This window comes from Phoenix dactylifera, chromosome 3 (assembly GCF_051530095.1).
Source record: "Phoenix dactylifera cultivar Ajwa chromosome 3, Ajwa_hap1_PhDact_Kaust_v1.1, whole genome shotgun sequence".
Taxonomy (NCBI): domain Eukaryota; kingdom Viridiplantae; phylum Streptophyta; class Magnoliopsida; order Arecales; family Arecaceae; genus Phoenix; species Phoenix dactylifera.
Window position 1 is genome coordinate 39,812,210 of NC_143192.1, and position 27,847 is coordinate 39,840,056.

Below are 27,847 nucleotides of genomic sequence, written 5' to 3' on the forward strand. Positions count from 1 at the left end.
TAACCCAACCTTTAATCCGAGATCCTTAACCCAAAACCAACCCAAATTACAGTCAAGTTCAAAATTGGCTTCCAGTTAGGTTAAGTCAGACCAGGTCAAGTCAAGTCAAATAAAATAAGCCAAATCACCTAAAAATGCTCTCGTGCCATATGAATAATATCTAAAAGTAAGACAACATGAGTTAGGGTGGTAAAGAGCGAATATAATGAGGATCCCAATTTCATATGGTTAATGAACGTTAATGAGATCTTGGAAAATGAAGTAGCATCCAATATTATATGTATATGTATATTTTCTGTTTATATGACTTTGGGTTCGAGTTGGGTTGGGCTGCTTGATATCTTAGCCCAAACTCGACTAGAAGTTTAAGTTGGGGCAAGATTTTCAACCCAATCAGGTTGTGCCTAAACCCTCCCAAACCCAATTGAATTTTGGGTTGGGTTTGGGTTGACCCACCCAATTTCCACCCCTAGGCCCAACCAACACTAAAGTCTACATCAAGTTGACCTAGCCTGATTTACCAAGGGCTCCTATCCATACGAGGCCAGCCTAACTAGACATTGAAATCCTTCCCAATGTAACCCAACGAGGCCAATCTGGACTCTTTTTGAACAAGGATAATCTAACCTAATCCCCCTAGGCTCAACCAAGACCAAAACAAAGTGGATTCACATGGCATCATGGTACGCTATACCGTACCAAACTAGACAATATGGGGCTATACCGTACCAAACTAGACAATATGGGGCGTACCTACCGGTATGGGAGTCGGCCCCATACCGTACCATACCTACTGGTTTGGTAATAGTAAACGGTATGAGAGTCGGCCCCATACCGTACCATATCTATATAGTGATGGGGTGGCATCGGTATGGGGCCCAATACCGAGACGGCGTACGTTGCATGGTATGCTACAATATATTAGAAACATATAATACCTTTCTTCCTTAGAAATTAATACATAAAAAGATCATCATCTTGGTTAATATTATCATACTATTTTAGTGAACTGTTTTTCTGATTATTTTCATAATCATGTGCATAGATACAAGAATAATTCCTTTTAGTAAATATCTAAATCTGTCTCAAAACATTTTGATATCATTTTGTGCAACTTTTACCCTACAAATGATATTCACCACCAATGAGTTAGAGATTATTATATTTATAAATTTCAGTAATACAATTTTAAATGATCATCTTAATCCAATATGCATTGTGTGCGTACGCTAGTGTGTTTGTCCATGCATGTGCCTGCAAACTTGTGCATATAATGGATATTCGTAAGGCACTTCAAGCATTTGACTTGATAATGTATGCTCCTTTGTACACCCACTCCACTTTTTTCCCCCTATCTTGTGCAAGGTTCTTCCAAACTTCGTAAACTAAGAACTATTTTATGATAATTCTATGGCATTTTTTCTTTTCATTTCTCTAGAATTGTTTACAAAATATAACTATTTTTAACCTATCTAATAGCTTCAGTTTAGAACTGAAAATGGTAATGTGCTTTGGTCAACCAAAATACACACAACAAGATATTAAAAATCCTAATTTGCAGTAAACCATTTAAGCATCGTCTACTGTGAACTGTCTTCAACAGTCCCACCAATTTAAATAAAACTATTGTTAATGGTAGATGTATCTCTGCTTAGAAATGGAATTTCACAATAATATTACCATTCAAGGCACATAACTTTCTGCACGTAATTATAAAGTAATAATAACTCAGGAAGATAGGTGAACCTGAACATGATCTAAAACACCATCTCCATTAATATCAGCATGAAGGCCGCCTTCTAGCAGATGAAGCTATCAATAGAAGCAGGAAATAAAATTCTCATCAGATCTCAATGATGTGATGATGCTAACATAATATAGAAAGTTGTGGACTATAGATCCAGAATACAAAAGTATGCAACACTGACTACAGCGATGCTATATCTAAGTAAATATCCAAAAAAGACAGTTCCATTATATTAATCAAAAAAGAACATTAATCTTAGTTAATTTTACGTTATTACTACCAGCATACATAAATTTGTCTATTAGCACAATGATAACGCCTCACATGTGTAGCCTTCTTGCAACAATTTACAACATACACAAGCAGTAATAACTACATTTTGCATGCAATTATTATTAACAATTACACTTAAAACCAAACTAAACATGATATTTTGTTAACAGCTCAAGCTACCAACAGCCACATCATGGATGTAACTGCTAGTCAGCACAGCCCATGGCATGACAAGATACATACCATGGCACTACCATGCTACTGGCTACATAACAGTATCACACTTGGTGCTATGCTAGCGCATGCCAAGCACTGGCACAGAATAGCATGGTACATGCCATCCCAGCAGCAGACTGGCATCCCATCATCATGCAGTAAGAAGAACAATCCTTAGGCCAGATTCATCCTGTAAATTCCAGGTGGGGACAAGTCTAGATGGATTCGACTCATATGATTTATGAACTGAAAAGGAATTATACCTGTCTACTTGAGGACACAGACCTAATCAACATGCTCACGTTTGTAAAGGTAAAGGACAGAGGAAACAGGTTATATTATAATCTGATCAACTTGTGGTTCTACAAAAAAAGTTGGAGAGTTTCCCAGGAGACCATCTGAAACAGAAAGGATACTAAGATTGCTGATTGCCACAAGCTTATACATGCAGGAATGGATCAGAAAAGTAGAATCATCCTATAATGAATACTGACTGACAAAGAAGAGTGTCAAGCTAGTTAAATATTGGTCTGGATAGCGTAGGATAATTGATGTTATTTGCGTGATAAGATACAAGACACTTGTTGAGACATGTTGAAGGAGAAAGGACAATATTAGGGTGACTGAAAAGGTTCATAAACTTGCCTTCCATAATTAATGTCAGAAGAAGCCAAGAGCTTGTTGGTATGCTTGATTTTGCATTTGTGGAACCAATGACTCTTCATAAAAACCTAGCTTTCATAATTATAAATGTTAAAATCATCACCTGGAGATTAGCAGCCAACCTATTTGAAAAACTGGTAAATTATTTAGAAGATGATGCAGCACAAAACACAACACGAGAAATATTTTGTGCCTGGTCAGAGTCTCGATTGATCATTGTTTTCTGCAGTCAATTCTTAAAAGGGAACCTGCCACCTCACCTATAACATTTAAAGAAATGGAGTCCATCGAAGATTTCTGGTTTGGTGATACCAAGCAACCGAACATTTGAGTATAGGATAGCCTAAGAAACATTGTTTAGATGGTATGACCAATTAAACAAGATCACCTTGAGGTGCAATGTAGCATTCAAAAGTGGTTGCATCATGGAAGAAGAATCAGATATTGCTCTGTAAGGCATCAGATGTACAGTTGTCAATGGTTGAAGGGTTTATCATGATTAAGGTACATGAGGCATTTTTCACTCAAAGGGGAGAGTCTGCCTTATGGCTTCCAAAGTAGCTGGGGGGCACAAGACCCTTCATTTCAAACCAGTGCCGAAGATGTTGCTTTAGGTTAAAAACATCGAAGCATCATCAACAACAATATTCAAGTCAGAAAATCAGAGTAGCCACAAGACACAGTTGTGGAGAGTGTCATGTAGAGTGCATATTAAAGCTTTGAAGGTGAGATACACTGAATGAAGGTTATGAAAGGCTTTGGAGAAAGAATACATACCCTTCAAAGAGATTTTCCTAAGACAGTATTTTGGGTCAAAGATGAGCATATGAGTAATGCTAAACTACACCATCAGGGCAAAGTTTGGCAACATGCAGGAGTAAAGGTATGAACAAAGGAGCCAACCGCATATCACACATAGAATCCATGAAAGAAAATCTTGACTCACTGAACCTATATATAACTGATAAGGGCCTAACAAAGTAAAGATATTCAGCTATGATTCTTTTCCTCCATGGATGCTAGTTTGCCTTATGATAGGAGTCAAAATTCAAGATTATAATGAGGGCGTGTAACTTCAAGAAAGAATGGAAATTATATAACTGAACCAGTAAACAGTAGCTAGTATGATCAGATTCTTGATTATCATGATTGTATGGCAAGACAGATACTTAGAAGATACGGCATCATCATCAACCAGCATAAATAGGAAATAAAAAAAAGGAAGGATTTTATCCAAATTTGTCTCAACAAGATTTTTCTAGTATTTGAAAGAGAAAGGCCAAAGCAATTTAACCACCTCAAATACAAGATCTATGAAATTGGACAAGATACATCACCTAAGAGCCTCAAATAATAAGGTACCAACTCAGAGAGTACTTACTACATGGCCAAGCCATCAATACCACATCTTGAAAGGAATGTAAAACCAAAAGTTGGAGGATGACAAGAAGATTTAGTAACATGAACAAAAAGAATTTCGAGATTTAAAAGGCACCCAACTCTAGAACATCTCATAAATCTCACGCTAACACAATGACAATCCTGCACTATATAAGAGGCTGGCAATAAAATTGTATCTTTGATTATGGACTATTTATAAATAGGTAGCCATAAGAGCATGAGCATGGAAAAAACCTAAAACGAGTTTTAGTCATCGCAATCGAAGTATAAGAAGATGGATGCATTGAGAAACTTAGACACATCCAAGGTGAATATTTGGAATAAAGTAAAAAAACAATAATACACTTATGAAATCTAAGTGAACTTTAAGGCCATAAGATGCACAACCTCAAAGTATACAACAAGGCGGCATGGTATAACAAGTACCATAACTTGTCTGGTAAAAAACAATACTGACAAAGATGACTGAGGCTCCGTTTGGCAGAGCTTTTGGAGAGCTAAAAAGTACTTTATGGCAAAGCTAAAATAGGAGAGGCTCCATTTTGAGGCTTCTCCAGAAAAGCACCTTTAGGCCCTATCGGAAAGCTATTTTGAGTTATAATATTTTTCCTTTTTGGACCAAAATATTCGTGATAAAATATAACAATTATACAAAATGCCTCTTTATAATCATGGAAATTTGCAAGAGTCCCAACAAGAAACCCAAATCGGCCAAACAGATTCCCTCCCGTGAAGAAGGTATTATTTTTTTCTATTTTTGTATCCATCATTTTGAATCATGTTTTAGGAAAAAAATTTATAGTTTCTTCTCCATTTCTTCCAAAACAATCTGTGGCTTCCATTGATCTCTCTTCCATCTTCTATGATAGAGAACCACGGCATCGCGGTCCACGCATCAAAGAGGATATGGACCGCGGCATTGCGGTCCAGGCTCAAGCGGGGGGATAGAGAGGGTGATAAAAGACCGCGACATCGCAGTCTTTGAGCGTGGACCGCGACATCACGGTCAACCTCTCAGTGTGAACCGCAACATCGCGATCCACCCATTCCCTCTCCTGAATGATCTCGCGGTCCACGGTGGACCACGAGATCAATCGTGTTACAGAGAGGTTCTCTCTCTATTTCAGAGAGTTACAGAGAGAGTTCTCTCTCTGTTACAGAGCAGAGAGGATCTCTCTCTCTCTATGTTATAGAGCAGAGAGAGGATCTTTAGAATATTAATTTAATTGATAGTTCATGTATATAATATTAATTCAATTGACATCTTTAGAATTCCCGAGTAAATTGTTACTTTTAGTAGCCCTATGGAATCTATGCAATAAGTTTACCTATTAGTTATATTTTTGAATGCATAAGTAATTTTATTTATGTACAAGAAATTAATATCTAAGTTATATATGTACGTAATCTATATGTATGTAAATTGTATATATTTAGATATGCTTTACAAGGTGTTTTATGATTATGGATGAAATCATGACTTATGATTGACAAAATGTTTCATGTCTCTGTTGTTGCATTGTAAGAAGAACAAATGTCTAAGAAAAGCCAACATACCCTTGCTGGTCTATCAACCCAAGATGAGAAGAAGGCCATTTGGAATGACAAATTGATGGAGGAGCTTATCAATATATGTATCGGTGAAGCTGAAACTGGTAATCGCCCAGGAACGCATTTCAATAGGGTAGGGTGGGCCAATATAATTAAAAAAAATCAACGAGAAGACTGGAAATCAATATAACTACAAAAAATTTAAAAATAAGTGGGATAACCTGAAAGCAAATTGGAGCATTTGGATGAAATTGGTGGAAAAAAAAACAGGGCTTGGATGGGATCCTGTTAGAAATACAATAGATGCACCGAATGCATGGTGGAAAAAAAAATTACAGGTACATGTGCCACTAGTTTGATGTTTGTAAGATTTTTTATACTAACTTATAAACTACTATAGACAACTATATATTGTTAACTTGCAGAAGATGCTTGATGCATCTAAGTTCCGAGAACGTGGTCTGCAACATGCCATGAAGTTGGATAGGTTATTTAGAGATACTAGTGCCACTAGGAAGGAGGCCTAGGCATCAGCTTTACCGGTGTAGGAGGATGTTGAGGGCACAATTGGAGTATATGAGAGGTTGGATGGGGTTAATAATGATATTGAGAGCTTAGGTGACTCAAATGAGCATCCTAATATGATTGCATATAAAATTGATGACGTTCCCATTGATAATTTTAATATTAACCCTACCCTTGCATCTGATGCTATCTAGTAGAGAGGAAAGAAGGCCATGCCCAACTTTTCTTATCATAAACAAGTCCAAATTGTGGTGGCTTCCATGGCTATTCATAATTTTATTAGAAATCATGCAATCAAAGATTTTGAGTTTCAGCCTTATGATTATAATGAGGATCTACTCCCTTCTGATTGTTTAGAGATTAATGAACCGCAGAAAGAATTGAGTACAAAGCAAAGCCAAATAATGGGTAACCGCGGATAGATATTCTGCATGATCATATTGCTTCTCAACTTATAGCTCGTTGACGTCTTTTCTTTATGAAATTGTTGAGGAGCTGGTTGTTTTATTTTGTATGTGAGCAAACATGAATGTTGCTTCTTGTATACTTGTTGCTACTACATCAACAATGAAAAAAAGCAGGAACAAGGTATAATTTAGGTAGGATATTAACTGTGTACAAGCCTTGCTTAACTGTGTGCCAAAATATATTGTGTACGAGGCTAGATTAACTGTGTTCAAACCTTATTTAGCCGTGTACCAAGCTTACTTAACTGTTTGCCATGAAGAGTTAACTGTGTGCTAGAAAGATTTAACTGTGCCAGGCTATAATAACCGTATTTCAAGCTTACTTAACTGTGTGCCAGGCTATATAAAGTGTATTCCAAGCCTTATTAAATTGTGTACATAGAACATGCTAAACAGTTTCTCATCTGTGTGATTCTCATCTGAAAATTTAGTAATTATTTAACCAATTTTATCACCTAGCTAAAAAATTTGTTAGATAGATAAATGATCATCGGACGGTGAAAAATTAATTTATGCTAATAACTATAATATTTTATACCTTTATTATTGTTTATACTATAAATATAATATTATATTACATTATATCATAATATATTAATATGTTATGTTAAATAATTTAATATTATGTAATATTATGAAAAATTAATTTACGTTAATAATTATAATATTTTATATCTTTATTATTGTATTATACTATAAACATAATATTATATTACATTATATCTTAATGCATTGATATGTTATGTTAAATAATTTAATATTATATTAAATTATTATGCTATAGTATACAATATTAGTATATTACTATATTATAATAATATTATATTATATTACGGTAATATTATACTATATAACGTATTTATGTATTAATACATATTAGATTTTATTATGCTATATTGTATAATACTATGCAATGTCCTTTATAGTCATTTTATCAAACTAAAAGTATTTTCTCAGTTTGTTTATCAAACATATATTAAAGTTCCACAGCACTTTAGAAATGTAGTTACCAAATAGCAAACAACTTTTTTATAAAAGCTTTACTTCAAAAAGTTCTATTTCCAAAAGCTCTACCGCCAACAGCTCTGCCAAACAGGCTCTGAATAGTAACAAGTTTATATATCACACAAGTGACGCTAAAAAGTTTCTTTGTTATGGATGACCATCTCAACTTGTGGTAAATAAACTGCTTGATGATGTTTACGTGAACCCAAGTCGAAAGTATTTTGGCAATAATGCAAATGAAGATGAAATTGAGGTGATCAAAGTTGACTGCAAAACATAAACGCGGTGGTTACTTTGTTATCATTGAGTTGTTATGCAAATGAAGGCATATAAAAATATCTCTAAATTTGAAGGGGAATATAGAATATGGAATGTACTAAGAACTGTCTATAATTGTCACATTTTGGTAAAACTAAAAAGAATGTATAATATAACAACAGTGCATGCCTTAATTAGGACACTGGGCAATAATGAAGGAAGATGACTATATCATATGATAGTTACCAAGATATAGAAAAAAAAATGTATATGCATAGAAGCCTTGGAGTTACACCATAGGAAAGATTATATGAAGATACACAAGACCAAAAAGGCCCCAATACAAAGAGAGAAATGGACTTGAGAGGGAAATCTAAATATTAACGGAACTTTGCGACTCTAGATGTATATTTAAGACAAATGATAGATAAATGCTCGTGTTTACAAGGATGCAGTCTTTGACATGAATCAATGAACAATCAGGGTAGTCTCCAATAGGATGGGTTAGGGGTTGTTCGCCATGATTCCTTATGTGAACTAATGGAAGGAAGCTATTTGGCTCCTCTGCTTGATGAGCTATTGTTCGTTGACCATGATCATAGATATTGATTTTCATTTTTTTGATATTTAAAACGTATAAAATTGAATGTCACAACTCACAACAATCAATATATCAATCTTCTACCATAAGCAGTGCAATCATAACTCCACAAAAACACTTCGCCAGACATCCCACCTTCAGTGAAAACAGGTCAACTTAGAAGAAGTTTCAGGATATTTTAGCTAAAGAGTTTCAGTAGATAAATGAATAATACAGTTTATACTTTTATGCTAAAAGTTCAACATATCATGCCCGCATGTTCAAAAGTAATAATTCTATAATACCTATACTAATAAAAAAGAACTTAATTATTATTCCCTTATGTGTATATTCTGCTATTTTTTCAGAATTGATTTTTCTCCCATTCAAATATAGTCTAAGAATAAAAAGTGAAACGTTGATTCTTCTACATAAGTATTTCCTATTCCTAAATCATGTGACGAAGTTATCAACCAGGTACCAGATTTCCCAACCCTTGAACCACTCTTTTATTTCAGCTTTTCATTTTGAAGTACAAATATTGGGTCTCTCAAGGATTATCTAGTATGAACCAATAGTTTACACAATTATTATCCGCATTTTTTCCATTAAGATCCTCATACAGATTTACTAAAAAGCATAAAAAAGGAACAAAAATAAAACAAAAAGACGCTCACATAAACAGGTTACCATGTGCCTAAAACCTTAAAATGGGGATAGATTGTCAAAGCATTGTTTCTCCAGCACTTTACAGCATTCACTTCTAGTCTTCTACATCCCTAAACTTTCTTCAAAATAATTATTAAAAACCTCTGCTAATCATTACTTCTCCCACCATAATTTCTCCCTGTTAACTATGAAAGTTATCACCACTCAACACTATAACCAACCAACTTAGTATCCTGCTACCAACTACCATAACAGCCATACTCTCAAGCCTCCAAAGGGCATTTCTAGAAGCCAATACTATTTCATTGTATTCAAGAAATTACATTAGAAGTATTTAAAGTTTTTAAACTACTATTTTTTTCCATGCTTTCTTTATAGAGATTAGAATCGAGGTTCATTCAGCACAACATTTTTTTTCACTTCAACACTCAACCACATAATTACCAGTTAAAACAGTTAATAAAATGAAGAAAAGCAAGAATCAATTCTATAAAAAAAGAAAAGGATACCCAAGATTGAAGCAGGTGATCATTTATATGGAAATATGAAAACATACTCAAACAGCCAGATTCTGGTATACCTTGCAAATGGTGCGGCCAGATGCCAGATGAACAACCTCTATCCCTTCCTTTTGATGCGCAACGACGACATTTGGGACCCACCAAACTTGAGTATGATTTGTTATGGTAGGAATGTAAAGAGACCTCTGTATAAAAATATTAAGCAAGTTAGCAGAAGTAGGATGTCAGCCTAGCAATTAAATTCCACAAGCAGATGGAGAGGACAAAAAAGATATCCTGCAGAGCAGCAGGATCTATCCATTCAGTTGCATATGTAATGTCAATAAAGCTGGCATAAGTTGCATATCAATCAAGAAGTAAGTTTATGAGAGGTACTCCTGTTTAAGGATCCACAAAAATGTGGTCATTTGACAGCAGATGTATTTCAGAAACTAATACCAGTTCAGTGATGAAAAACAGAACCCTATAAAACAGCTCAACAACCTAGAAGTCAAAAGGCCAAAAATGGCGAACAACTTAATAATATTGAAGAAGCAGTTCTTAGTATAGAAGAGTTTTTACTGTTCATATTCTTAAAATGAGTATTCCTAAGTATCTACTTTCAAACCCACACAGCAGAAGATAAAACAATTTATAAAACAAAGCGAATATTTTCATCACTGATGCTTAAGAAGCATACATACAAGGACAGCATGTCAGATGCTTAGGAAGCACATGTACAAGGACCAAAACAAAAAAAAACTGCCACAAGTATATCTCCAGAAGTTAATGCTACAAATCCTCAAAGTGGATTTTTTCTGAATAATTCCAATCTATGTACAATATGAAGCACTGAAGGTCAACCCGAAAACATTGAACGAGTGATCAAACTGATTTACCTAGGAGGTGCAGAAGTGTGACCTTGTGCCTGAGACACTGAAAAATATTTTCAACCAATTGCACATACTACCTAGCAAGAATTAAACTCCCATCAATCAGAAAGATTACAGAATCAGAAGTTTCTCATTTAGATATGATCTACTTGATTTAGACCCTGTTAACAAACTATAGGATCAAGCACACCAACCGTAGTATTAGGAGGGATAGGAGAGTAAATGCTTTGTCAAGGTTTCAAAGAAGCAACCAAAAAGCATGTCTATGGCCAAGATGACAACCTGATACAATGAGCCATGCTATTTTCATACCTTCTATACCAGATCAACTGGTAATAACTGCATACTGCAGAATTTTATGCATAAACCTTGAGATATTTTAGGAGAACCCCATCTTGAGGTGCAGCCAAGATGAGCTTTGGTACACCTTTTTGAAATTTGAACAATGAAAACAGGTCCTTGCTGGTCTTAGTTAAACCCAGCCCAAAGTCTAGCCAATAATGGTTTGACCAGCCCCTCATTGAGCATTAAGTTGTTCTTTTTCCAGATTTGAATTGATTGAGTCCAAAGTCAGGTCAATGCATTTTTAGTGGATATATTTCATATTCTGTAATTTAGAATCTTTAGGAATTTCACAATTAATATTTGCTTAGCTAGCAAGCAGTCTATGTTCAAAATTTTTCACTGCCTTTTGACATTATTGGCTACTGGCTTACAGCAGAATAAACAATAGATCTCAGATCTGAACCAAATTTGAGATATTTCAACACAAGTTTTTTTAACAGCATATTTCTTTTCTTGGTTTGCGTCAATTAAAGCCAACTATCATCATTATCAGCAAATTAACATCTAATTAGATCAGACAGCAGAACCAATTTGCTAGTGCCTCTGCTCATCATTAATAACCAGCCCATGCAACCAATGCTACATCATTTCTTCTCTGGCTCCGAGTGGAAATGCATCAATTAATTCTAGCTTCCTTTGGATAGAAACATAATCTACTTGTAATCCACATTTGCTTCTTCTTAAGCTCCCACAAGCCAAAGAGCATGTCCTCCTCCACGATGACCATCACAAAACCTCGATTAATTTTAAGATAGCAGATATCTCTGCATGTCTATAGTATTCCTAGTTACTAGGAGTGTAACCTACCGGAGCTTGATTGAGCTTGGCTTTGGTCAAGCTTGGTTTGAAAATTTCAAGCTTGAATTGTTTGTTACTTTGAACCTAATATGAAAGAAAGTTGATGACAAGACTATTTTGAGCATTTGATAGCATTTATCAAGCTGAAATCAATAAAAGATTGTGTCAAGTTTGAATTAAGTACTTTGTTTCTAGCTTGATTCAAAACAAGTTCAAGCATAATTCAAGCTCAATGCAAGCTTGACTCAAGCTCACTTTAAGCTTGGTTTGAGCTTGATTGAACGGTTGATTATATCCTAACCGAACCAAAGGCTAGTTGTTGGATTAGATCTAATGCTCGAACATGTATTATTATATTATATCATGATAACATTACTAGCACACCTTTTTTTTTTGGGTGCAAAGCACACCTTTATATGATGTAATTAGAAGATACTCTCGAGGTCACACTATAAATGCGATTGTTCTTGTGCCCACATGCCCTAACAATAGAAAATTATCAACTCATCAGTATGGTTACTTAAAATCTCACTCGTCGGATTCTTCCACCACCTTCGGCCAATGGTAGTGAGTTATTAATTTTAAGCCTTATCGAGTTGGGTTATTTTCAAGCTTGGCTTGAGATTATTTTTTAGCTTATGAATCAGGTTCAAGGTTCAAGCTTGACTCCATTATATTCAAATTGAGCTTGATTCGAGTTTATTTCGATTCAAGATCAAGACAAGCTCAAGCTGCTCAGACCAATTGATAGCCCTACTAGCTGCAAACCTCCTCTAATTTCGACACTCTTGCCTTTGTCACCTCCAAAGCTAACACTCCCTACCCTAGGCCTAGGGTACTTGAATAGCTTCATTTCCTCAACCTTTTGCATTCCAATTTCCAACTAAATTTATGGTCATTGCATTGATTTTCCTAAAATGCAGTGTGCAGTCTATACCAATGGCAATGGTCAATTAGGGTTGGCAAACAAGCAAAGCTGCTTCTTAGTTAATACCAATTTGGCTCGAAGGCTCAAGTTCAGCTCACTCGCTCACTCAAGATAAGCTCAAATTAGCTCAAGATATAAATATAAATATATATATATATAGATAAATATATTTTTTAATTATTATTATCTACATAAAATTATTTTTTATAGTCATTTAGCATAAAATATTCCATCTATAAAATTGAAAACTAAGCAAGATTTTGGTCCAAGGAGCGCCGAACCGGTACCGGACGTGTATCAGTCAGCGACCGGTTCAATACTGTACCGACAGACGGTAGGGTAAGGCGTGCCGATTCGGAATCGGCATGCCAAATTTTTTGTCAATGTTTTTTTAGGTTTGATTTATTGGTAAACTAGCACACCATTTTTTTGATTTTTTTTTTAGTTTGATTTATTGGTAATCAAATTTTCAACTTTTTCAATAATTTTAAGCGAGATTTGATGTTTCTTGATGTTTTTGATGTTCTTGATGTTTTTGATGCTTCTATGATCTTGATACATGTAATGATGCCTCTTGATATTTTAGAGTGATACAAAATATAAAATAATTAGTGAAATACAAAATATAAAATGATGCAGTCAATTATATATATTTAAAATGCTACATAGTAGTATTTAAAATCTCGTCGAGTGGCGATGCGTCTCGTAGATATTCGGATCATTAGCATCATCAGAAGGCAAATCGACCCACCTCTCTAACCAAGTGGTATTGTAGTTATGTACACTCATCCCATAAGGAACGCACTCCGGGTTATAACCACTCTCAAATCTCACTGAAGCTCTAGCTCTGAGAGATGTTCTCTGGCTGTAGAGAAGCCCATATGAATATGCCAGCAACAAAATCCGTCCCGTAAGATACTTCAAGCCGCGTGGGATATAGTAGCCGTCAAAAGACAATGCTTCAAACGCACCATAGCCATATCCGTATGGATCATAAGCTGCGTAAGATCCAATATATGACTAGGAACCTGATACGTCTATAAATCCTACTCCACGTGCAAAGTCATCTACCGCTACATCGTGTCCTCCTTAATGATCTCGAGGAGCATGTCTCCTAAATACAATCGTATCCTCGCATTCTACCGGATCGTACACCGTGATTCCTATCTTATGTAGTATGCATAAACTGAAACTCACCGGTGAATTGAAAACCATCCTACGGCTGTCTTATAAATAGTAGTCTCATATCCTCCACTCCCTTCCTGCCCAGCAGATCTATGACCACCAAAACTGTTATTGTTGCTCTTCGTGGTCTCTGAATCTAAGTTGGCCCAAACTCAACACCAAAAAAAGAGACCGAGTTGGCCCGAACCCGAACCAGTCCGAACTGGCCAGTTTGCACCAGTTCTAGCCCGGTTCGAACCGGTTCCGATCGGTTCAGGCTTGAAACCAAACCCCACATTCGAACTGACCCGATCCAGCGCCAAATTGGTTCGATACGGGCCGAACTATACGGCCCAATTCAACAATCCTTGTTTTGGTCCAAACTAATATAAAGAAAAGCCTCAAAAGACAAGCTCTGACTAGATCACTTAAACAAGTTGTTTGCGAGCAGCTCATGCTCAACTCAAAATTAATGAACGAGCTCAAGCCTGGCTAGATAATAAAATAAGCCACGCTTGAGCTAGGCCTAACTCGTTCATTTGGCTGATTTACATGACTACAATCAATCACCCCATAATAACAATGTGCCACAATATATTTGCTTAAGATTAAGATCTATTTTAGATGGATTTACTCATAATAGATGTTTAGATGAAGGGCAACAAACCTGGGGTAGAAGAGCTCTATATAAGAACTTCTGTTTTCTCAATCTGTCCTTGCTCCTAGGATCCTAAGAATTCCTAACACCAATTCAAGTTACCTTTAGTGGTCATATCTATGTATATATAAGTTTCTAAGGTTGACGATCTAGAGAGTATCCCATCTACCGCACGACATCAACAAATTTGAGAACTGAATCAACATAACATTCACTTTAGTTTATTTCAACACCTAAAGTTTTTCTCTTTCTTAAAGAAAAAAGGTTGGTGGAGCACCAACAACCAAAATGCAAGGTTTGTCAAATGCCTATGCAGTCCTACGTGATGGTCACTTGAAATGATTAGGAAGAACACCTAGGCATCCAGAAAAGTGTTTGGAGTGAAAAAATCCCTAAAATAAAGAAACTTATATTATGGCCAACGAAATTATTATGAAACTATAGTCATAATAAAAACATCACATTCATTAAATATACCACAAATTACTATAGATGGTATATAAATTTTATAGTGCAGGAAGTATACAAATTTTATAGCGTACACAAAAAATCATGGCCAGAATTTAAAGTGAGAGAATATCATAAATAGGTACCATCTTGTTAAAAAGGGGTCAAAAAGGGACCAAGCACCTCACTAGGTGAGATAGCCACTCAGGTGGCCACCTTGCCACGCAACTAGGAGAGTGCCAAGGCATCAGGGTTGCCAAAGCACCTAAGCAGGATAGCCTACATGCCCAAGAAGTCACCAATCGCGACACTGCCAGAAGGAATGACTTATAACTTGCATGTACCAAACAATTGGGGAAACATCTCTAATAGAAAACCTCCTCCAAATGGACGAGTTGGGAAGTGCAACTGCTGAGCTACAACCCAGTTTGCGAACACCATCTAATAGACAACCTCCTCCAAATTGCAATGATCTAACTTATGGCAAAACTCCTCCAAATGGATGAATTTGGAAGTGCAACCACCGAGTTATAACCCAGTTTATCAACACCATCTAATAGAAAACCTCCTCCAAATTGCAATGATCTAAACCATATTATAACAAGTGCCACATAGAAAAACAAGCACATGGAGCCCATTCTGAAAGGCCATTATGAAGAAATCTTTAGTTTTTCCATGTGAAAGTTGTTTCCCATACCAAAAAATATATTCGGCCCCAAACACTTGCATAATGACGAGTCTACCCAGCCTTCCCTATTCGTTTTCATTTCATCTATCATGCTCTTTTGATATGTTGCAAGAAGCTTAGTAATGGTGGATTCACCCAGATGCATCCAAGGAAGCAAGTCCAAAAGATTTTTCTGTTCGCTATATCTCAACTTTGGCATAGGATTAAAAAAATGCCCAAAAAACCTTAACAAGGGTCCCATCCTTTTGTTCCTCCAAAATAGGTTAAACAGCAAGATACACTCTTTAGGTGTCTTGTGTTGCCACTAAGCATTGGCCTGATGGCAGATGGCATCTACAATTATACAATCTAATTCTAGTTCATACCAGGATGTATAAATTAAAATGTTATGACACCCTGACATCATATTACTTAAAGACCAAAATGAAATTTTAAATAACAATTTTAATACTATATTTTTTTGATCTTGTAACAGAAAAGGCAATCAGCAAAAAAGTAATCCTAGAGAGTATTTTAGAGAAACATCACCTCCCAGCTCAGATGTCACCCAATCTTCAACCAAGATTTGATAATTTGGTTTGGCTAGGCCAACAATGCTCAGTTTGGGTAGTTTCAGTGGCTCACTGAGCTCATTATGTAGATACACATATATCTACGGAGAGAGAGAGAGAGAGAGAGAGAGGCATATCATGCATTAACACTCAAATATGATGAACCACTATGCCAAAACAGTCTAGGATGAAATATAAGTTGATTTTATTTTCTCCACAGAGAAGACAGGCTTACTGCATTTAATCGTGGTTGTACAGAAATATAGAGCAACACATAATCTGATATTGTACAAATTTGTTTTTTAATGGAAATACTGTATATGAAAAGTTAAGCATAAGCTCTACCTTCTTGGATTTTGCTGAGCCAGCATAATCTGCAGCTTTGCCAATCACACTCGCAATTTTATTGGATGAATCCTTCCCAGGTGGATTGTGTTCCACTGGTTTATGGAAAGGACTTTTAGTAACCTTCCCAGGTGTTCTCTTCAATGTTTTCCTTTTATGCCTTCTGAAGTGTGCCAGTTGTAAAGAAGTATCTTCCCGCCTATCCTGAGCAAAAGATAGTTGCAGAATGAGCTAATATCTTTTTTCCTCTGAGAAAAGTAGCAGACAAAAGGAGTCTATTATTACCCAATGATGTGGCATGACTCCAAGAATAGATTCTCTAAATTCTCTACATTCAAACTGCAAATCAGCATAAATTCATTAAGCTTCTTTTGTAGTTACTTGAGCTACCAGTAGTCAGGTGAGCAACCAAAATTCCCTTATAACCAGGGTAAACGATCTACTTATTCACTGGAGACAGGATTAAATTCACAATCAAATGCATATGGGCATAAAATAACAAATAAAAATTTCAGCCATAAAAGCAAAGCATGAACTTGTAATCTGCTGCAATATGGACGGTAAAAGCAAATAAAATTTCCAGCTGCAAAACTGAGGACTGAAAGTTTTCTTAAATAATTGCCATCTTTACATCTTAATTCTTGTTTAGTACATGATATTTAGAGTAAAAAAGTGATTTTTGCAGACTCATACACTTTCACGGGGTGCATCAACTGCATGCCTGTGCGCTCACAAGAATGTGCATGTTATTCAAGTGGAAGGCGCACACCAACTCATAAAAGGATACAGACCAAAATAAATCTTGCTTTACCACCTTATTGCTTATATACAGATGAATTTAATATGCGTCTGAAACAACCCACGGACTGATAGATGATTTCCCAACACAATAAAAGGATACCTCTCCAGGATGACGAGCATTCATAGCATGAACATCAAGCTTGTAATTATGTTGAGGAATCAACTTTGTTGCATCCAAGGGTTGCACCTGGATATTCTACAATGCCAAACATATAAAATTAGTAAACCCAAATGTAGTGAAAAAAACGGAAAACACCACATCAATGTTACAAAAAAAAGAATGCTTTACTACTTTTAGATATCAGTAATCAGCATAAAAAGAAAGGATGCATGAAGAAGCAAGGCATCAATACAAGGAATATTATCTCTGGGCTCTTCACATCAACATTTAATAATTTCGATAGATATGGATTGAATCATTCTGCCATATCAATTGTTACATGCTCTACAGACCTACATAATACAATAACTAAAGAAAATGCATGGATAAAAAACACAAATACATTTTATTGGTCTCAGCAAGGTAACCTAATCAACAATTTTTTTTCAATGACTTGTTTTATGTTCTATAAGTCCTGTAAAAAAGGAGTGGATGTTAGGATAAAATGAGCTTACTTCACTCTTTTTGTGCCACCGTAGTGTGCCAGTCCGACCAGCAAAAGCATAAAATACAAAATGGCGTAGGTCTGCAGTACCAGATCCAGAGGCCTGAATAAAAAATAAAATGGCATTAGTTCAGAGGAAATTTGTAATATACAACAAAAAGATGTCAGTGCTTCCGATGATTGATCCATGACAAGAAATTTCTCAATATGTTATATCATTTTTTCATATAGAAAGTAATCTAAAGAAAATCTCACAAATATACTATTTGTTGCAATATGTAAGAACTTATTAAAAGTTTGACATTATCATTCTCTGATCTCAGTTCTACGATTGACACTAAAATTCACAAGAAAAAAAAAGCTGGCCTGGCCTGATTTTGGTTAGATGGTTGATATGGCAATGGCATTAATAATAATAATAATAAATCAGTTAAAAGGGTAACAAGGAATAGGCAATTCACTTAACAAAGAGATGCAATTAACTTACTGGACATAAAAATATATATATTCCTCATTCACAACCTACATTATCTCTCACCATGTTTTCCAAATCTCTTTTTAAGGTCTGTAGACATCAACATCCAGAATTTTCCACATCAATTGCACTTACAGCATGAGAGAAGATTCTATTGTGCAAGCAAAAAATAACATAATAATGTTCTAAATCTGCCTGCTAAAAGGATATACAGGATAAACACCTCTCTCGCATTAGCACTACTTTGATGCATCCCGCCATCTTTCTCTGATATCATATTTTCCTCAAAGAGATCCATCGAGTTCTATGAAATATGACAAGTTAAATAACCATCAGTCCGAAATAAAACAATTTCAGAAAGCAAAAAGCTAAAATAGAAGAAAGTAAAAAGAACAGGAAAACAGATTGTGGAATAAAGGTAGTTCAGTGGATTACAAAAACGAAAACAATATTAGAATATTTAAAACAGAATAAAAGGTTCACGGTTCACCAGAACTCTAGCATGCATTATACCAAGTCTAGTAAGTAGATCTGACAATGGATAAACAAGAGGGTAATAAAACAAGAAATCTTAACTTTCTAGCTTCATTGGAAGCAAAAGAAAAAAAAGATTGATAATACCTGAAAACAGAAAGAAAAATTCATTATTTAGGCTGCGTACCACTAAATAATTAACAAATCTAGTTGATCCAAATCAAGGTCCGCCGTACCGACCAGTACCAGTGGGCGCCGGTACCGGTTTGGACCGGTACGAACCGGTACCAAACCAGTACCACTAGTTCGGCTTGGTATACTTGGCTGGTACCAACCGGTATGGGCCAGTAACGATTTTTAACACCAAACTAGACCGGTCAGAGCCGGTACCGGTTTGGTACGGGCTGAACGGGCCGGTACGGGCCGGTTCAGCATTCCTTGATCCAAACTAATGAGACGTTGCTTTTTATTTTATGCTATCAAAATAATTACCTAGAACATTTCTTTGCACACTTTGGTGATAGTGGAAGTTCCTGTAGCATTATGAACAATGTCTTGTGCCTTTGCTAGTAACATTAACTACAATATATGAAGCATATAAAATATTCACAAGCCCATAGCTTCTATTAGCTTTCTCATACACCAACAAATGAGAAAAATAGTCTCAGACTAATTTGATGTGATTTTAAAAGAAAAGTTTTCTTCAATTGAATGGACCTGCCATAATTGTTCCTTACAAATTTGTGGCTTTCCTGAGTTTCATACCATATGGCACTCGCTGTTGTTTTAACTTTTAAGACCAGAATTATTCCTGCGAATGTGCGGCTTTTCAAATTTCATTCCATATGGCACATGCTGCTGTTTTAAGACAACTGGAACCACAACTCAATAATATCAATCTTCAAACAAAAACCACCAAAGTGCCCACTTGCAGCAAATGGGGACAGAAGTTTCATAAAAACTATTCATAATTAGCTCCAAAAATCTCAGCAGGCATAGGAAATACTTTCCAGTTCACAATTTTACCACATATTAAACCAGACAAATCATAATTACCAAACAAAATATTCACAATAATCTTCATGTTCATACAATCATAGTATACAAGAATTGTTGCAATAAGCCACTTGCAAACACTTCCTTTTCCTCATTATATGAAAAGGGGAGCTGGATAGAGCTTAGGAAGTCGATGGGATTATTAAAGGCAAAGAATACTCCTAAGCTTTTTCTAGTCTACTCTTAATGTTAACTCCTAATTGACTTCAGCCCCTTCAAGTTTTTAATGTTCACTTGCAAGAGAAAATTTAAGAAATCATCAACAAACATATCAAGGAGAAGGAAGAAGATTCAATATAAATATCAAAAATCTATGTAATGGAACCCTTTCACATTTTTGTGCAGCACTTGCAATAACAAGAAAACGGGCACTAAACCCCAAAATTAAAGTTTCTACCCACTTCAACTTGACCAGAGAGTAGCATAAGTAACCTTAACCCATAACCAAACTCATTTTCAACTCCTATGAGGGTTTCAAATGTGTCTATTCATATAAACACCAAAACTCAGTTTTGTTAGTCACTAAAATTTGGACATGCATCTCTGAAATATTTTCTAGCTACATGAAGCTTTTCATGATCTGCTCATGTATCTCACGCTCAAACTCTAATTAGATGTTTCTTGATCTTCTGGAATGATAGCTAAAAGGGTTATCCAAAAATTGTTGGTGTTTGCTTCAAAATAAATGTGGCTTCTTTTGGTGAGTCCTTATATCAACCACTATCAGCAAAGGCTGCAATACTTGTCGTAGGTGACACTAGGTTGCAATCACCATTTCTACTCATGCATATCCAATCAATGCCTAGACCATGACAACTAGAGGTGCCACCAGGGCCTGCTAGCACTACCATCATAACTATCTCCAGCAACATCATCTATAATATATAAAACACATTTCACCACCACAAGCCTAATATTATCTTAAGCAAGAGAAATAAACAAGTACATATGATAGAATAGATTTGTAATGAGAACATTATGTAAAAATGTGAGAGATGTAATAATGATAAAAGAACACAGCAATCACTCACAATACTTAGCCAGCTGCTGTAATTCAAGTTCAAAGTCAACCAACCTTCCTTGAAGCATGACAAGGAACATTATTGGAGTTCTATTCAATTTCTAAATTGTGATAATATATGAAGACTTTATCTATCAAGAAAATAGCCTAAATATAAGGTAATACTGATTTTCATCACATAATGTTTTAAAAGATGATGAAGATGAGTAAGCAACATACATGGTGTTGCATTTCCATCCTCCCTCCTACAATAATTAACCCAGCATCTCCATGCTTCAATGTATAATTGCTTATTGAAATCGCTATCTCCCTATGGTGAGCACCATGAGGAAAATCCTCCTGCCAAAAACTGAAATGATTAAGTGCATATTAAAAAGACAATAAAAGACCTGGTAACAATATGGAAAATCAATAATCACATCTAGAATATTTTGAATGCTTACAGAAAAAAAACTGCATGTTTATTGCACCTGTAAATTATTTTCCCATAGCTTTTTGAGGTTGTGATCGAAACACATTACTGACCACCCTGACGTGACAACAACCAAAACCTGCTTCCTTATTTCCCCATGCTTATATGAGCGGTCAACAACACCGGCGGCCATAGCAACAGGACGTCTCCCAGATGATATGCGGATCTTGTCTGGCAGCAAGGACACCTCAGCAAGCACTCGTGCTTCAGTAAATCCTTCATCCACATGTCTGCTGTGGGGTTCCAAAACCTGCAGAGTAAGAAAATTGTATTCTACAAATGAAAGGCTTGCACAAAGGTTGGCTAACAGATATTGTCAGGTTGACACAGCTCCACTAAGCCTTAATCTCAAACTAGTTGGGGTCGGTTACATGAATCCTTTTTCTCCGTTCCTCTTGAACCAAATTCATACTTTCTGAAAGATGTTAAAGACATCAAGTCCTTCCTTACTACTTCATGCAATGTGATTTTTAGATATTGTCAACATGATAAGAAAGAAAAGAACTTTTGATTGAATTGAAGACAGAAAATTTTGATTGAGTTGAAGACATCAGGAGGCAGTATGAAACAATGTATCAAACACTTACATAGCTATGAGAATCATGTAATCCCAGTGCATGTCACAAGCACAGTAAAAGTGAAGATAAATCAAAACCTAGTTTTGCAAGATGTGATTCTATTGAACATGGTCAAAGAAACAGATTAAACAAACAGGTTTTAAAACATGTCACTTTCCAAATTAATACTCAGAAGTCAATTTGTTAATGCTAGCATTTGTAATCATTTATGTTGATAATTTTCCTAAGAACACTCAAATTTGATCGTGCACTACAACACCTGCATAGCTTGTGACAAGATATGGAACAAGAAATCTAATAAAATGCCAGATTTGAAGGCAAGTATAGTTACCTTATCCATGTTTAGGCCCCAAATTATGATGCAAAAAGTTAATTTGGCATATGCATGTTTCTGTTGTGCGTGTACACTTGTTTTGAAACTGAGTCTGGAACTCTAAGTTCATAGTTTTAGCTAGTAAATGATTCTTATGAAGGAGATAGAACAAAGTCTTAAATGACAGTGACAGTGATCTCATACAAAAAGAAGTTGTCTAGCATGTTATTTCTTACATTGCGAATCCCTAACCGGCTATGTCGGGGTGTACGAATTGGACCGATCGGCTACCGGCGAGGTTCGGTATCTTCAGTTCAGTTTTATTAAAGCCTCACCTGGTCGCTAGCATTCGATATCTTTGTGGCTTCGCCCCTCCCCTTCCCTCTAAACCCTAATGTCTCCATCCCTAGCAACTTCACGACGATGCCAAACGACGTCATCGCTGCCACCCCAAGCAAATCTCTCCCCCCTCAACGACATCGGCAGCATCTCCCTCTCTCCCTCAACCTCTCTCCTTCCCTCTCTCTTTTTCTCTCTCTCCTTCTCTCTCCCCCTCCCTCTCCGGCTCTCTCTGTTTCGGTACACCTTAGAACGGCACAGTACGAACCCATACCATCCCGAACCAGTTGTCGGTCGATACGCCCTCCAATACCGGTTCGAGAAACCTTGTCATGGATTGCTGTAATCTATCAATAGTGCAAGCAATTGAGCAAAATATGCTGGTTTTCTAGTTTCTACATAACATAATTCCATGTTTTGGTTAGTATAGTAGATTCTAATATCAAGTATTTAGGCTACATGACCAAATCCTTCTCATGACACCCACCTTTCCTACCCCTTCAAAATATATCAGTGTATTTCAGACTTTGCTCTCTGTTGTCTTTTTGAATTGGGCCAAGGTTTTAAGTTTTTGCCAAGACCAATCCATTTGGTCAGTTTTGGGGAACAAATTCAGCTGAGACCAAATTAAAATTAACCTTTAGTTTTAGGTTTTGGTTAGATTTGGCAATTTCTGCCAATTTTGGCTGAAACTAACCAATTTCAGTATATTTTTGATGGTCTCAATCAATTTCAAATACAACTGACCAAAATTAGCTATACGAGTTTTTTTTAAAAAAAAATAGTGCTTGCCGTCATATTGTGTTTTTTTTCGTTATTTAAGTATATAGATTACATAGTACTGATTTTCATTTTTTTTCTTTTTCCTCCACTTGAGCTAAAAGAGGGGATAGATAATATACATGACCCATAATGAGCCATGTGCTCTAAAAGGGCCTTTATTATAGTATATTACAAAGATTATAGACAATCAAAAACCAAATACAACACATTCCAAAAGAATAATATTGTTATATAAACAAACATAACTACATGAATTTGATTAAATAGCATCTTAAACTCAAATATATGAGAAAGAACTACCTGCTTACAATAGATTTGTGAGTTCTATTAAAAGATGAAAAAAAGATGCGAAAGTACTAGGCACTAAAAGGTTTCCATAACTCCTAAATATAATAATTTGTTTAGCAATTGTAGTTCAAGAAGTAAATAATATATATAAATATATGTTTGCAATTCCAGATGTCAACTGACTTCATGAATTTCGCCATACTTGGTATTAACTATAGCCTAAAATTGTCAAAACTACATAAATGAAGAACCTATAACAACACAAAATACCTAAAATGTTGTAAAATAAGTTTTTATGGCTTCTTTTATTCATATATATTTTTTAAAAATTCTTTACTTTTTAAAATTACTGAAACTCGGAAACATGGAGAGGAATTTCAAAACCACTAAACTTGTTGAAAATAAAACTCTGTAGACCTAGCCAAAACTGAGTTTTCAAATTTTCACTTGGACATTCATGAAGGATGGTAGATTAATTTCCATGTCATATGGCTCATGATTGACACATGTAGACATGCCCGACATACACCATGCATGGATAATGATCACATTCATGCATTATAAAAATAAATAAGAATAATCAGGTTAATGATGGCACACATAAAAAGCAGCCCCCATGGAAGCTTTTGCTGCACATGGGATCCAATACCCATCAAACATAATTTTTTTGCACCAAAATCCCAAAAGCAAGGGAAGCATTCACTCTCATCATCTCTAGCATTTAGGGTTTATTTGGAAAAGCTTTTCGTGAGTTAAAAAACACTTTCTGACCCTCCAAAAGCACTTTTAGATAGTATAATGGTGTTTTGTAAAAAATCTGAAAGTTGTTTTGGCTTTGACAGAAAGTTGAAATGATTGGGAGATGCTCCATTTTGGAGCTACTTCCCAAAATGCTTTTTAGGAGATGTCGGCAATTGTTTTGGCTTTAATAAAATTTCGTGGTGACCAAAATACCAGCAATCAAATTTCATAATTATATCTTATATTATATCATATCATATTATTATACTATAAATATATTGCATTATGTTATATATTACAACAATATATTATATTCTATTACATTATAATAATGTTATACTATGTAATAATATTTTAATATCTAACAATACATTATTACATTATATAATATTATACTATATCATATTATATTATTATACTATACTATATAATATTATATTACATTATAATTATAATAATGTTATATTATAGTACAATATTATATTACATTATGATAATATTATATTATGTAATCATATATTACTATATTATATTATATTATATCATATTGTATTGTATTTTATTATGTTATTATGTTGTAGTATACAATATTATATTATACTATATTAAAATAATATTATATTACAATGCAATATCATATCGTATTTTTTTATATTATAATGATATTATACCATGTAATGATATTTTTATATGTAATAATATATAATATTACATTGTATTGTACTCTATTATACAATACTATGCAATATCCTTTATTGTCATTTTGTCATACAAAAAATACTTTCAGTTTGATTACTAAACACATGCTAAAGTTTCATAGTAGTTTAAAAATATGGTTATCAAATATCAAATGGCTTTTTATAAAAGCTCTACTTCCTAAAAACTCTACTTCCTAAAAGCTCTACTTCCAAAAGCTTCAAAAGCTCTATTGCCAATAGCAATCCCAAACAAGGCCTCAGTAATTGTTCATCTGGTAGTAAATCAGATATATTTTTCTTCTTCTTTAACCTCCTCCTAGCATTCTTCTTCTTTGTGTTTTCTTCTTTCTCTTGTTTCTTCCTCTATCTTCTAAATGTGTGATAGCAAATCAAATTCTCTAGCTTTATGAATTTCCTCAAAAAAGGAAAATAGAGTTTCAAAGAGTCGCATTCATAATTCTAATGCCACATGTCAGCTGAAATTTTGTATTGGGGTTCTGTGTTTAGCTAATAATAGCCACATTGTAGGTCAACACAAGTAAACCATGCTATAAGGAAGCTTCAATATCAGTAAAAGATGCATGAGCACAACCATCAACACCACTACTTAGTTAACAAGTACCAAGACAGTGTAAATTAAAGTAGCAATTTAAAAAATTCAATCACAGAAGCATCATTTCTTAATAACTTTTTTAAAAAAATTCTAAGACAAATACAAGTCACCAAAAATGAAAGTACAAGCTCCAAGGATAATGGATAAAACTAAATCTAAAGTTTGCTCAAAATCAGGAATTGCAATCACATATAAAGTTTAGTTCAGATGCCAAAACATGTGCAGACTTCATCTAATGATAACAACTACATTAAATATTAAAATGCTACACTGCCAAGATTTCTATATAACCTACTTCTTTCATATTAAATTCAAAAAAAAAAAACGTCCTTTTTCTTCCCTTAACTTTGGGACCGCCTACATATATACCATTGTCTGAGTTGATAGCTTGCCCCTACAGAAAGTCCTTACAAATTTGCAGTCCAATGCAAGCATCCAAAATTTGCAATCAACCCATAAAACAAAATAACATAAAACCCATACCCAATCAATAATATATCATGAAGTAATTTTATAGTTCCATGTCATCGTAGCAATCAAAAGCTAATCCACCTGAATTTTTGCATCATGCGTCGCGACAAGAACTTCTTTCTTTCCATCACCGTTCAGATCAGCCACGATCGGGGGCGGGAGACGCTCAGCTTCGTATTTGATCGGGTATTCATCCGAGAGATGAAACCACGCCTCCTTGAAGGAGAACTCACCTTCATGCTACAGAAAAAGAAATGGAGAAGGCCTAGGGAGTTAAATACCCGAAGGAATTCAAGATCGATGAGAACATCAGCACGGTTAGCAAACACAGGACAAAGCCCAAGAAGGAGGAGGAGGAGGAAAAAGAGGAGTGATAGAGAAGAGACGGCAGGAGTTGAGGAGGGGGGGGGGGGGGGGGGGGGAGGGAGGAGTACCTGGAGGGAGAAGAAGATGGCGAAGGCCGCGAGGAGGAGGATCCCGAGATCGCGCTTCCTCATCCGTCCTCCGGCGTCTACCGCCCAAGAAGAGGACGAGGGAGAGAAAGAGGAGAGGACAAGGAGGGAGCTCTGGTTCTTGATCACCGCCAAGAAGAGGAGAGGACGAGGAGGGAGCTCTGGTTCTTGATCACCGCCGCGTCTTCTACACCGATTCTTGGCCGGCGAGAGAGAGATGGACAAAGCCCTAGCTCAGAAGCTCGATCGACTTCGCGAAAGAAGCCAGGCGGTGGGTATAGCCCAACCGGGTGTTGGATTTTTTATTTTTCGCCCTTTCTTGGGGCCTGCGGGACTCATCCGTCTTCAGAGTCTCGGAGTTCCATTGCCGACATTAGTTCAAAATTTATAAGCCTACTTTTGCATGTAACCCCTGTACCACGTGGATATTGCATACGGGTTATCGCTGGTCGTGCAGGACCGGGGAGGGCCGAGGATGATGGATGTTAGGAGTAGGATTTAAGGAGTCAGCCGTTTATTATTGAGGTTTTCTATAGACGAACTCACATACCTCACTTTAGCAAAAACAAAGCGCTCGTCAAACGAAGGATCAGAACCGTCAATTTTTGGCTTATGTAATCACAACAATCTGTACTTCACTGAGATGCATTGCGTAGGCAGATTGGTTGTGTTATAAAGCATAGGCTTTCGCAACAACTCAAATCATTTTTCATGTGTAGTTCACATAAGAAGTTCACTTGTAGTTTAAACAATTTAGAGAGATTTAAATGTTATAACTGACTGCAAAGTTGGTGACCCATTTCCCAAGCAATGACACTACGTAGGGCTCGTTTGGTTCGCGGAAAAAATTTTTCCTTCAATGAATATGATTCCTGAAAAGCAGATTTTTAGGAAGAGAATGCCTAGAAAAGTACATGAGAAAGTGACAGATTTCCAAAGTGTGTGTTTGATTGACCATCCATTTTCTTGAGAAAGTTATGTATAATTCCTATTAT

At 35.6% G+C, this 27,847-nt stretch overlaps 1 protein-coding gene across 3 annotated transcripts in view; it reads right to left on the bottom strand.

The window, feature by feature from the left end:
- The window catches only part of LOC103722191 (uncharacterized), a 32,600-nt gene extending 5,373 nt beyond the window's left edge, over positions 1-27,227 (bottom strand). Inside the window, exons 1-11 of one of the 3 annotated variants that reach the window (XM_039123263.3) lie at positions 26,835-27,227; positions 26,482-26,640; positions 21,575-21,826; positions 21,324-21,443; positions 18,777-18,857; positions 18,089-18,181; positions 17,574-17,669; positions 16,958-17,011; positions 16,673-16,876; positions 9,936-10,061; positions 1,747-1,812 (exon numbers count right to left, since the gene is read on the bottom strand). In XM_039123263.3, the coding sequence (XP_038979191.2) occupies positions 1,747-1,812; positions 9,936-10,061; positions 16,673-16,876; positions 16,958-17,011; positions 17,574-17,669; positions 18,089-18,181; positions 18,777-18,857; positions 21,324-21,443; positions 21,575-21,826; positions 26,482-26,640; positions 26,835-26,897 (1,314 nt within the window). In that variant the 5' untranslated portion in view covers positions 26,898-27,227. The remainder of the gene's footprint in view (positions 1-1,746; positions 1,813-9,935; positions 10,062-16,672; positions 16,877-16,957; positions 17,012-17,573; positions 17,670-18,088; positions 18,182-18,776; positions 18,858-21,323; positions 21,444-21,574; positions 21,827-26,481; positions 26,641-26,834) is intronic. The other 2 variants (XM_088718361.2, XM_088718362.2) reach the window with 2 other exon arrangements.
- Between the last annotated feature and the right edge of the window lie 620 nt (positions 27,228-27,847).